This window comes from Solanum verrucosum, unplaced genomic scaffold (genome assembly GCF_900185275.1).
Source record: "Solanum verrucosum unplaced genomic scaffold, falcon-dt-bn FXZP01000279.1, whole genome shotgun sequence".
NCBI classification, from domain to species: domain Eukaryota; kingdom Viridiplantae; phylum Streptophyta; class Magnoliopsida; order Solanales; family Solanaceae; genus Solanum; species Solanum verrucosum.
In genome coordinates, this window is record NW_026020289.1 from 1,862,572 (window position 1) to 1,876,065 (window position 13,494).

At 34.1% G+C, this 13,494-nt stretch overlaps 3 protein-coding genes and 1 non-coding gene across 4 annotated transcripts in view; 2 read left to right on the forward strand and 2 right to left on the reverse strand.

Moving 5' to 3' along the window:
• LOC125834427 (ethylene-responsive transcription factor SHINE 3-like) overlaps positions 1 to 13,494 on the reverse strand; it is a 388,745-nt gene that overhangs the window by 287,212 nt on the left and 88,039 nt on the right. The gene's annotated exons all lie outside the window — the stretch shown is intronic.
• LOC125834457 (U1 spliceosomal RNA) lies at positions 3,338 to 3,498 on the forward strand. The gene has a single exon (XR_007443355.1). It is a non-coding gene; the product is annotated as a U1 spliceosomal RNA (small nuclear RNA).
• LOC125834425 (rhodanese-like domain-containing protein 14, chloroplastic) lies at positions 5,031 to 7,517 on the forward strand. The gene is made up of 6 exons (XM_049513576.1): positions 5,031 to 5,326; positions 5,574 to 5,620; positions 5,815 to 5,907; positions 6,168 to 6,306; positions 6,507 to 6,609; positions 7,350 to 7,517. Exons 1-6 carry the CDS (start codon positions 5,116 to 5,118, stop codon positions 7,462 to 7,464), a joined length of 708 nt encoding a protein of 235 aa, XP_049369533.1. The 5' UTR covers positions 5,031 to 5,115; the 3' UTR covers positions 7,465 to 7,517.
• Positions 9,844 to 11,578, reverse strand: LOC125834415 (AAA-ATPase At2g46620-like). Its single transcript, XM_049513558.1, has one exon. The coding sequence runs from the start codon at positions 11,488 to 11,490 to the stop codon at positions 9,961 to 9,963; it is 1,530 nt and encodes a 509-aa protein (XP_049369515.1). The 5' UTR covers positions 11,491 to 11,578; the 3' UTR covers positions 9,844 to 9,960.

Below are 13,494 nucleotides of genomic sequence, written 5' to 3' on the forward strand. Positions count from 1 at the left end.
CTTCCACAGATTTGCCACTTGGCATTCATAGTCGTAACCTAAGAAGACTCCCCATGTCTACTCGCACAAGTTGTGACTCTTGCAGTCAACTTGTAACCTAAGAAGACTCCCAATGTCTACTCTCACAAACTGTGACTCTCGTAGTCAACTCATCAACAAAAGCTCGGAGGGGGGTCAATGCAGCTAAAATAGCAGCCTCCAATCTAGTAGCCCTCACATCAGTCAAATGGGCTAAGTGTCCCATCTTCAGGATCAAAGCTTGAGCAATCTTGACAAGCTGGGAAGTGGTGGAAGTACCAGAGCCTTGGGAGGAAGAAGTGGGAGATCGGGCTGACCGAAAGGATTGACTCAAAATTTCTCAGCAAAATTGGCATGTCAGCGATGGGAAAGTCCTTTCGGCGAATCACCGATAGCATTCGGCGAGCAAGGGTTAGCCCGCCGAAAGTTACAGTGCATTTTAGGGGTTAGGGGCACAGAAAGAGGGATCAAGAAGGATTTTCGGCGAACTCAGGCTTCTCGCCAAAAGTACAGGAAAAATTGAGGAATTTGTGTGATTCCTAATAAAGGGCTTCTAAATGTGGAAATGGGTGTGAAAAAAAATGGTGTGAGTACACGTGATGGTTCCCCAACTCAATAAAGAGGTCCTGATAAAGTTTTTTGAGAATTCTTTTTTGGGCTCTCCGGGCGCCAGATTCATGGGCTACTAATACACACGAAAAATGGTGAAATTTGCGCGATTCCTAAAAAGGGCTTGTAGATGTGGAAATTGGCGTGAAAAAATGGTGTGTATACGTGATGATTCTCGAATTCAATACGGAGGTCCTCGTAAAGTTTTTTGAAAATATTTTTTTTTATGCTCTGGGAGCCAGATACATGGGTTAATATACACACAAAAAATTAAGGAATTTATGCGATTCCTAAAAAGTGTCTGTAAATAAGGAAATAGGTGTGAGTATATGTGATGGTTCCCCAACTCAATACGGAGGTCCTCATAAAGTTTTTTGAGAAAAAGTTTTGGGTGCTCCGAGCGCTCATCGATGGGCTAATACACATGAAAAATTGAGAAATTTACGCGATTCCTAAAAAAGGCTAGTAAATAAGGAAATGGGAGTGAAAAAATGGTGTGAGTATACTTAATGGTTACCCAACTCAATACGAAGGTCCTCATAAAGTTTTTTGAGAAAAAAGTTTTGGGTGCTTCGGGTGCTAGATCCATGAGCTAATACACACGAAAAATTGAGAAATTTGCGCGATTCTTAAAAAAATGGCATGTAGATATGGAAATGGACGTGAAAAAAATGGTGTGAGTATACCAAATGGTTTCCCAACTCAAAACGGAAGTCCTCATAAAGTTTTTTGAAAAAAAAACTGGGGTGCTCCGGGCAGTTGATCCATTGGCTAATACACATGAAAAATTGAGGAATTTGCGCGTTTCCTAAAAAAAGGGCCTCTAGATGCGGAAATGGGTGTGAAAAAATGGTATGAGTATACGTGATTGTTCCCAACTCAATACGGAGGTCCTTATAAAGTTTATTGAGAAAAAAAATTTGGGTGCTCCGGGCTCCAAATCCACGGGCTAATACACAAGAAAAATTGAGGAATTTGCGCGATTCCTAAAACAGGGCATCTATATGCGGAAATGGGTGTGAATTTTTTTTAGTATACGTAATGGTTTCCCAACTCAATACAGAGGTCCTCATAAAGTTTTTTAAGAAATTTTTTTTTTGGTGATCCGGGCGCCAGATCCATGGGCTAATATTAACACACAAAAAATTGAGGAATTTGCGCTATTTCAAAAAAAGGGTCTGTAGATGCAGAAATGTGCGTGAAAAAAATGGTTTGAGTATACGTAATAGTTTCCCAACTCAACACGGAGATCCTCATAAAAAAATTTGAGAAAAAAAATATAAGTGCTCCGGGCGCCAAATCCATGGGCTAATGCGCAATTCCTAATAAAGGACCTCTAGATGTGGAAATAGGCGTGAAAATGTTTTTTTGTGATTTCAAAAGGAGACGAAATTAAATATTATTTCTTTCAACTTCTTTACTCTACTAATTTCTTTATTCTTTTATTTTCTCTTGAAAAAAATTATGTGTCTTTAATTAAAGTTCATTTTACTTTTTTTCTATATTTATTTTACTTTTTTTATTTACCTTTAATCAAAGTTTTATATATATATATATATGTTTTTCCTAAATTTAAAAGAAAAGATGACCATATTTAATTTCTTCTATCATCTATGATATTAATATCTTATACTGTCTTTTCTTAATTTCATAATGAATGTTATTTATACCATTTTCTTAAATTACTTTTTTTCCTTTTTTAAAAATTTATTTATTTTAAGAAATTAATTATTATAATTTTATATGAATTATTTATATATTGCATTAAACGTTTCAACCTCAATTATTTGCCTCAGCTTTATTGGACCACATGCATGTGTTGTTAAATTTCATATCTGGACGGATGAGAGATGTTATAATATATGTACCGTAATATTAAGTTTGAAAAGTTGGTTGTCTGATCATGCCATGAATCGTTTGAATTTCTTTTTAAATTCGCTACAACTTATGATGAAGTAGACATTATCAACTTGTGCTCTGTTGATGAAAGAGCAATTTTGATTGTCTGATTGTTGTCATTTAGGTCTAGAGACTTTTTAAGACCTTGCTAGAAAGCGTATGTGCCTTCATTCCCATGCTTCATTTCTTGATGGTTTTGGACTTGTGGTTACCGAGAACTATTTAGGTTCTCAAATGTGATTTCCTTAACAAAAAACAGAGAATTAATAGAGATGCTTTAGCAACATTGCAAGTTAATAATAAAGAATATGCAATGCAAATTAGGATAAAAATAGTAGTATTAATTAAAGATTTAAACTAGACAGGTCGAGTTTGTGCAAGACCTTAAAGAGCATGATTAGTTGAAAGTTTTCAACTAATCACATAATCTTCCTTTTTGGTGAAATATACCAAGATACAAAGTATTGAAGAACTCATTAGACTTTCGAATCCTATGTTCATATATAAAGTAGTAAAAAAAAACAGAGTCACATGAAATTTGACTAGCCTTAATGGAATCATATTTACAAACATGAGAGGAAGTAATAATCGTTTGGGAGCACTAATCATGTTTATCTCTTATTGTTGGCTAAGACTGCAATCGTTGTGATAATTAGCTAATTTTATGTTAATTTTTTTTAATAACTAATCCATTCAACAATGAAATTTTGAATATGTATACAGAAGGAACCCAGTTTTCCCACATCGGCAAATAGAGAAGATGGAGACGGAAGAAGGAAGTATAATATTGGGCCAAGTAGGATGAAGAAACATACTTACCTGGACGGGGTCAATGGGTAATCATGAAGGCCCATGGCCTAGGCTTGTGACCTCCATTGCACTTTGGAGGGGTGCCTGCCTAAGGTCGGCCCAAGTGGTCGAGCCTACGTCATAATTTGTTGCTGAGGGGGCCTGCGTTCGCGCGGCCCCTGCCAATCCTAGTTTGTTTAAATCTTTTGTCTTAATGGGCTGCTGATCTTAAAATAATACATCGGTAGCCCAGTGGCCACTCTCTAGCCCAATGTAGGTGAACTACTATATGGACTACTGCTAAGATAGTTTAACTGAACCTATCTAATGCTTAAACTAACAACAGGTAAGAATATGAGCAATCTCAGGAATTATGATGAACAAAAGATATATATCAACTAATGATGATTTTAAACGGCTATATTATATTTATGCTTAGAGTGAGTTCATACCATAATTTAAGAAACATCAAGGGATGTGGTAATACATAAAATTTCTTCCTCCTTAATAAAGGGTCTTGGATTTTTATGTGTAATAAGGTAAAGCATAATATAGAGAGTCCAGAACCAGAAAGGTAAATAAAATTGAGCAAAGATTTTCAAAAGGATAACAAAATTGAATATGAAATCAAAAGAGCAACATTTGGATGGAGTTATTACCCTTTTGATTTCATACTTCATTTTATTGCCCTTTATAGAAATGTTACTCTATTTTTTTTGCCCTTTGACTTCAAATTCATAATATAGACATTACTTAAAATGTGAGAGGAGAAATGTCTATAGCTCAAAGTTGAAAAGAGAGTTTTTGATAAATGAATTTCACTTCTAAATTAATGGGTCAATGAGCCTACACAATAGCAAAACTAGGAGAAGGGATAGAGTTATATAGTAAATCCTCTTAGTAAAAGAAGTTATATTGCATAGTTAGAAAAAAAATATTTTATCCGTTCACTTTTACTTGTCACTTTTTTTTAAAATAAATTTCATTTTTACCTGTCACTTTTGACATATCAAGAAAAAATAATTTACCCTCAGCATTAAATACTCTTTCTTTAAATCATTTTTCAAGACTTAATATTAAACATCATTTAATAGGGATAGTTTGATAAAATACCTATATCAATAATTATATTTTTAATAGATGTGCCGAGTCAAAATGTGACAAGTAAACGGATAGAGTACTATAAATGACAAGTTCAAATTCCCAATATTACAATTTTGGAATACTTTGGTTCTATACAAGTTGAATTCACTCGCATCCTTACTTTAAATAATTACTCCTACTATAATTCAAAATAATAAACTAAAATGGTGAATCCACGTGGACTTGGATTATACTCCCTATGTCTTAATTTATGTGGTATTTTTGGTTATTTGAGAGTCAAACAATTTAAGTGTTTGACTGAGAATTTGTGCATAAAATCTCCAGTCTTTTTAAAATGAGATTTATACATTTGTAAACTACGTAAAAAATATTATAAGTCACAATAATTAACAATTTAAAAGATATATAAAAAATTTATAATCAAAAATAAATTTATTTGTATCTCAAAATTCAAAATGTGACGAATAAATTATAATAGAAGGAGTAGTATAATCTTTGTAGAGAGAAAAGACAGATGACATGGCAATAATGAAATCCAAATAACCCCACTGCGTTTAAACTAACACCACAAACTCAGATTGCCTAAAATATCCACATTTTTCGAAAGATACTTCCAGACACATCAAGTTTGCATCTTTCAATCTGTGCTACAATAATTAGAAATCATCATCTATAGCATCTAACATTAATTAAAAAATGGCTGCACTAACTTCAGTTAGCGCAGGCTCAACTTCTGCTTCTTTGCAGCATCGATTTCATTCTGTAACATATTCAACTCCCACAGAATTAGCATCTGTTACATGTAGCTTAGCTACCACAGTTAAGAGAAGATCATTCTCCTTGAGGCACAACCCTTCAACAACCCTCAGAATCAGATGTGCTGCTACTAAACCTGCTAAATCACCAGGTATATATATAGCTTTTTAAAACCTATCTATGATCGGTGGTGGAGTCAGGAATTTGGTGAAGGAGGTGCAATATTAAATATATACTCGTAATTAATTAACATTTAACCCTGAGTACACCACATAATTTTCTGGCGAAGGATTTGCACTAGACCACCCTTCGCCCCTGCCTATGATTGAAGCAGATAGAGTGACTTATTTTTGTGTGTGTTTTTTATTATAACTATATATTGTTTTTTGGTGGACTAGCTGAAGAAGACTGGTCAACTAAAAGAGCTTATTTGCTTGAGAAAAGGGTAAAACAATCTCTCTTTCTCTATCTCTTTGTATATTATCAACAAAAAGAATACTCCAAATTATGATCATCAATTAATTAAAACATAAAAGAATTGAGAATCCAATTTTTTTGTCATTCATGCCTATTAGTTTCCCTAGAATTGGGCTTGGCTATTTTTTACAGCATCTAACAAGGCATAGTATATAATTTCAGGTAAGGAGTGTAGAGGCAAAAGAAGCATTCAGACTTCAGAAAGAGAACAATTTTGTGATTCTTGATGTACGACCTGAGGCCGAGTTCAAAGAGGTACGTACAGACAGTCCCGTGAATTATATAGTATATAACTTAACTTTGATAGTATAATGGAGGATAAAGCTGACTATAAATGAAAGTAGAGGGGTGATTTTTACCCTATCCCCTTGTATAAATCATGAATCAGTTACCACCTTCAAGCAGAAACGAAAGCAGAGGAAACAAAAACAAGAGCAGCTCAAATATCCCAAGATAATATGATTCAATTTGAATTAGACTTTGCTAACTGTGGTAGTTGCTCTTTTGGCATTCAGGCTCATCCAGAAGGAGCTATTAATGTCCAGATATACAGACTAATAAAGGAATGGACAGCATGGGACATTGCTAGGAGGGCTGCATTCGCCTTTTTTGGCATATTTTCTGGAACTGAAGAAAATCCTGAATTCTTACAACGTAATAATACTCTTCCATATGTTTTTTTTTTTTTCTATCTGGATTAATTCATATAGTCAAGGGCGGAGACAGTGTGGTTTAAGAGGTTCCAAATAATTTCTTTTGCATATATATACAAATTGTCGAATCCCCTTGGCATAAAAAAATACTCCATTTCTTTTTTACATCCAAAGAACTAACAAGTTGATATGCTCAAGCAGTTGTTGAATCAAAAATAAATAAGGATGCAAAGATAATAGTCGCTTGCTCATCCGGTGGTACAATGAAGCCTACCCAAAATCTTCCCGAGGGCCAACAATCAAGGTTCTTAATCTTCTTCTTCTTTATACTTCACCTTTTTTGCGTTTTCGTATTTTACTGGGGTTAACATCTTCATTACTCCTATTTAATCGCAAACAACTTAATTAGTTGGGTGTCCAGAAGAAAGTTGAAAGAAAAGAAATTTACAGAACTAGCTAAGTACACTCACAAACCATGATAAATCTGGATGGGGGCATTTTAGAGATCCTTCAACAGTTTTGGTCACCTAAAATTGAAAAGTCAAGATCTTTCCAATAGTTGAATGCAACTGATGAGAATGATCCTACATTGGACCGGGACGAGAACCTTGGGCTCTTTATAAGGATTCAGCAATCCTCCTCTCTTTGAGCTACCTTTCGGGTGTGAGTTAGACCCAATCCAATGTGGCAACCCCAAAACGGTGTGAATATACTCTCGATCCATGATTGTGCACTCATCAGACTGAACAATAGAACCCCGGATAACGAATGTTCATGTGGATCGAGCACACATGGTCTGAACAATAGAACCCCGGATAACGAATGTTCATATCTAGGTGTGAGGGATGATGATGAGAATGATCCCACATCGGACCAGGATGAGAACCTTAAGCTCCTTATAAAGCTTGGACAATCCTCTCCTCACTTTGAGCTAGCTTTTGAAATGTGAATTAGGCCGCCCAATTTGATTTTGGGATGTTTTTGTAACATTTCATTTTCATGCGTCATAAATAAAGAGTTGTAAACTTTATTCACCTTTTGCAGGTCACTTATTGCTGCATATTTGCTAGTTCTGAATGGTTATACTAATGTATTTCATTTGGAGGGAGGAATCTATAACTGGTACAAAGAAGAATTACCAACAGCTTCAGAAGAATGAAGTTCAACCACCTAAACTCTATCGGATAAGAATGCTAGCTGCTGTACCATTTTTCTTTTGTACAGACAAGGCATTAGAAATCAACTGAGATTCATATTGTAGATTATTAATTTTTGAGAGTTAAATGCATTTGTATTATTGTGTGCAATGCCCATTTCTAACATACATCTTCACTCTCTCTTTTAATTAAAAACTTTGACAAATGAACAAGTATAAATATATCCCCTGGGTTCTAGGCATCTAGCTCTGTTGCAGACTCAAAGAAAGTAGTTGTGGCTAATTTTTGAGAGTTAAATGCATTTGTATTATTGTGTGCACTGCCCATTTCTAACATACATCTGCACTCTCTCTTTTAATTAAAAACTTTGACAAATGAACAAGTATAAATATATCCCCTGGGTTCTAGGCATCTAGCTCTGTTGCAGACTCAAAGAAAGTAGTTGTGGCTAATTTTTGAGAGTTAAATGCATTTGTATTATTGTGTGCACTGCCCATTTCTAACATACATCTGCACTCTCTCTTTTAATTAAAAACTTTGACAAATGAACAAGTATAAATATATCCCCTGGGTTCTAGCTCTGTTTCAGACTCAAAGAAAGTAGTTGTGGCTGACTGTCTACAATATACTACTTCCCTGACACTCTTTCCGTTTATTCGATTCCTGAAAAAATTGTCACATTTCTATATTTGTTATAAATCCCTCACGTTCTAATTTATGTGACATAGTTCCTTAATTTTGACCCTAAATTTGAACTATAAGTTTCAAAAGTGTTTTTTCATTCTTAAACTGTGTCAATCAAACACCTTCACAATACTATTAAATATGAATTCTTAAACGCTCCTCTGCCTATTCTCGTGTGTGATGGCGTCAATTACTGTGAAGTTGGGGGTCGTTTGGTAGCTAGTGCCTGGTAAAGAGCTAACTTATTCATGTACCAATCTCTACATAAGTAGGAAGTAAATTATTACTAATATATAAAATCAATATGATGTTTGATTTGCAATATAAAAACTTACAAAACTAATATCTGAATAATTCTAAACAACTTATGTTGCTCAGACTCTTCAAAAATGTTGACTGGTGCGTGTCGGATCCTTCCAAAGTAATGCATTTTTGGAGGATCCAAACTCATGCATTGGACTTGGTCTACAATATAGTGAGCCCTGTGTCAATGGCGATGATACGTCGAGTCTTGCCTACTTGTTGGACATTTGGCATTGAATTTATGTTGGGCAAGGTGCAGCTTAATTTTGGCCTCCTTCTTTGACTAAAATATTTGGTTCGATGTGGCATAAGAAATTATCAATATAAAGATTTTGTTTTTGTATTTGTATTTTACTTTCTCATCTCTTATTTTTATTATCAATAAACGTTGCTTGCTGCTATGTACTGTGACTCAACAGCTTTTTAATACTAGTGAACAATTGGGGAAAAAAAGAAAGAACCACGGAACTCCCTTTATAAAAATATTCCATGTTATATGTGGAGTCTCAATTTTATCCACTTTCCTTTTCTTCACTTTTCATAGTTTATCTATAAAAAAAAAAAAGTAATAGGTCAAAATGATGGGCATGAAATGATCAAACTTCAATGGAGCAACTTTGTGGAGGAAAATGTCTAAGCCTTGTGGAACATATGAATAATAAAATTAACTTTAGTTTATGTCTTTTTTTTAAAGAAATTTTCATTTTTACATATAAGAGATCTGAAAAAATTATTTTTTTTCTATTCAAATTGTAAGTAGGTAAGAGATCTTAATCAATCTTTTCATCTATTCAAATTGTAAGTGGGTAAGAGATCTTAATTCCTCGACTTTGACGACTCCTTCTCTTTATATATAACTAAAGTTTATAGAGTGAGTCAAATTTGACATACGTATTCGGAATAATTGTTAAACGCAAAGAAGCTAGCTTGTTCAACATGTCAATACTAAATTATATACTTGACTTGTGACCTTTTTGGTTTTGCATAAGTACCAAATGAAGGGTTACGAAAGTCTATATATTGGACTCAAGAGGTAAAAATATGTACTAATTTGCAAGACTTTTACCTTTTGATTTTATATAATTTGCAATAGTTAAGTGATGTAAAATAACTGAATGAACATTATTAAGAATTGATATAATGCTTCAAAAAGGTGATTAAGGTTCATTTGCTTAACTAAAAAGAGACAATACCATATAGATCTATCAGTACTACAATAACATATCCAGTGAAATTTGACTAAGTGGAGTCTGGGTAGGGTAGAATGTATCCGGACCTTATCACTATTTCGTTGAAGTAGAAAGACCATTTCCGAACATCAAACACATCAATAAGTTTCTAAAACTCTCACTCTAAATTTACATTTCATTATTGAATAACACTAAAGAAATAGATGATTCTATAACAAAGAATCCATTAATTGTTGGAACCCCATAACTAAAATTCATGTCACACCTAATTGAACAAATGCATCTTCATGCTAACTAGCTAACCAATATCTTGCCTACAATTTATTTTTCTGAGGTATCAAAATCTAAAGATTTCTTCCTACTACTCTTTATCCTTACAAGTCCATAAAACTTTCTTAGATCGTTTACACTTTCCTTGCCAAATGCACCCGACTCCACCATGGGTCGAACCGATTTAGATTTGATCAATCCTTGTGGATACTTATCCGACTCACTCGATTCCTCCACGGGTCGAACCGATCTAGATTTGCTCAACCATAGTGGATGCTTAGGAGCTAAGTCAGCCTCAACGTTATTGTGTATCATTTCAATTTTATCGGATGTTCTTGAAGGGACGAGCTTGATGTTACTCTGATGAGTAGAAATCACTAATTTTAATGCCCTACTCGGTGAACTCCGGTTTGAAATCATGATTTCACTGATTTCAGCCGGACTTAAAACCGAGCCAGTTTGAAAATTTTCCTCTACCTGTGGGAAAAGCTTGTGATCTTTCAATCCCAAATGACTGTTAGCTAGACTTTTGAATGCGTTGAAATCACACAAGGGGAAGTGTATGTGATGATCAATTCTTCCAGGCCTTAGAACTGCTGGATCAATCTGATCTTTGCTGTTCATCGTGAATATCATAACACGTTCGTCACCGCAGCATGAAAAAATTCCGTCCATGAAATTGAGAATCGCAGAGAAACTTAGAGCTGTTGAGATGTTACACAGGTAACTATCGAGATCTTCAATGACAATCAATGACTTATTCGTGCTCTGCAATAGAAGTAGTTTCAGATCTGAATCGTCTGAAACGTTTGATAAATCAATGTTATACACATCGTAGCTTAGGAAATTTGCCATTGCTGCAATGAACGTTGATTTTCCTGTACCGGAAGGTCCATGAAGTAAATAATTCCGTTTCCAAATCCGGCCGATTCGATTATAATGCTGCTTTGATTTCAGGAACGTTTCCAAATCGGCTTTGACCTTGTTCTTCAAATCCTGTTCCATTACAACAGTGTCAAGTGTCGCCGGATGAGTAAACGGCACTGATATCCACCGTCTGTTTCCGTTTCCGTTTCTGTTCGATTCATCGTTTACGTTGACGAACAATCTCACCTCCTTTCTCCTCTGCTCAATTTCGTCGAATTTCGAGTGAATATGTTGAAGATAAGCACGGAGAATTTGACGCTTATCGTTCCTCCTTATCTTCAGAACAAACGATCTGGCACCGGTTTTTTCATCCTTCTCATTGATCCAAGAAATTCTAGCACCGAGGAAATTATCAACGATTTTCTGATCGGCGTTGAGAACGAGATTGATGTCATTGGATTTGCTTCCGGAGAAAAGATTGGTGAAATCAGAATCTTCAACACAAGGTAAAGAATTCAGGTAAGTACTGATTTTCCGATAGAGTTGATTTTCCTGCATGTTGTGGTTGAATTGGGGGACCTTGTAGAACTGGTAAACATAGAATTTGTCTTGTAACAAACGCAACCATTTCTTCAAAATGTGAAGTACAGATGTTTTTGATACAAATTTCACAAGCAAACACAAAGGAATAATTGCTAACAAATACAGAAACATGATGAACAATCACAAAAAGTGGGATGAACTAGAATGATGGGGAGATAATTAAGAGTGATAAATCAAAGTATTAAAGAATTTAGTACTAATAAAGTGCTATTGGCATGTTGAATAATGAAAAGTTGGGAGTCTTTTTAAATGTCTTGGGGTGTTTGGTTTGCTAATTCCTTTTTAATTTATGTATTCAAAAGAATTGGTAGGTTTAATTAGTCAAATAAGGAATATGGATTCTGTCCTTCATATAGTTTTCTAATTTTTCAATTATATCTGTACACTAGCGGGCACTTGCCGTGCTTATCTGACTATATATATATATATCTATACTTTCTTTTTAGTCGAATTTTTAAATTACTCTCTTTATTATATTTTTTATTATTCAAGTTCAAGATGGATATATAATTATTATTTTTATATTCGCCCTTTCATTTATTGAAGTTTTATATTTCTAGAAGATAAATTATAGTACTACTTATAAGGTTAATATACATTTTACAAAGAGCAATAGTGGAAATTATGGTAATGCATTGTCTCACAAATTCAATTAATATGGAATAAAAAAAGTATATGTCACTTATAATAGGTAATATATTTATTTTTGAGATATCAAATTCTATAAATATTCTTTAGTTGATTTGATAGATGGTCTATAAATTTGAACTCGAGTGATATAAAAATTATTTACACTATCAGTGCATTGGAGATAATTTCTTTTTTATGGTCGTGTTTTCCTACTAGAAAATTCTCTGTATACTAGACTAGTCCTAGCTGTTATATTGTATTATAGTAGGACAATAAATGTATTTTCTAGTTTCTTTCCTAATAATAATTAGATGAGCAGAATTTCCATTGTTACGTAGCTTATTTGGACCAATTTGACTGTGACCAAGATGTACGTAGGAGCATTTTTTTCTAATTCAGCAGCTATACAGCTACTTCTAGTTTAGTTTAATCACGTTTTTTGTATATGATAGTTGATATTTTAATTTCATGCTCATCCGTCTTGACTATAGTATGTTATTTAGTCGACCAAACTTAAATTTTATGCGTCTTTTTTTCAATCATCGGTACTTTGTTTTTCTTTCGTTGAAACAATAACATACTCAATGAATCCCCCAAGTGGGGTTTAAGGAGAATGATATGTTCAGATGCTTATATCTACCTTGTGAAGATAAAGAAGTTTCTTCTAATCAATATATCATTTTTTCTTTCACCACTCTCTTTGGCCAAAAATGGTGAACCTATTAAATTCTATTTTTACTATGATTTTTCAATTATTTATATAACCTATAATTGTTGCAATTTAAATTACCGTTTAAAAGGGAATCACACTTTTTATATTTAAAACTTTTTACCTGTAAATTTCTTATTAGATCCTTAAGTATTGGCATACTCTTCTAATTCGTTTAGACATGTTTAAGACCACGATTTCCACGATAATTTTGGCATCTGCTAATCTTTTCCTTAAAATTTTCTATTCAACTAGTCAACAACCCTCATGTAAACACTGAAACAACACAAATATCATATTGCGAAATGGACGGAATTGTTTGACCGCATAATCACTTTTCAACTGCATGAATGCACTTAGTCTATTTCTTTTTTTTTCTTCGAAGTTTACATTAGAGCTCCGACTAAATTCGGATCGACCACTACAAGGTCCTTTCGGGAGTGACGCTCCCAACAGGATTTTCTCCATACCCAAGGCTCGAACCCGAGACCTCTAGTTAAGAGTAGAGGAACCCATATTGGTCACTTTGTCCATTTCAACATGAGCTACTTCCACTAAAAGTAGGCTGAAATCTGGTATAGAGTCTGACATCAGGAAAGATTGGTCAACTTTAGCAAATTAAAAACACCTCTAAATTCTAAAAGTTTTACATGTATATGCTTGGAAGTTGGATCATATTTCTATCCATTCCCCCAAAAAGTGCCAGATGAAGAATGAGACAGGGGAACTGTCTTCTTTTTGTGGTTAGGCCAAAATAGGCATTTTTTAAACTTAGT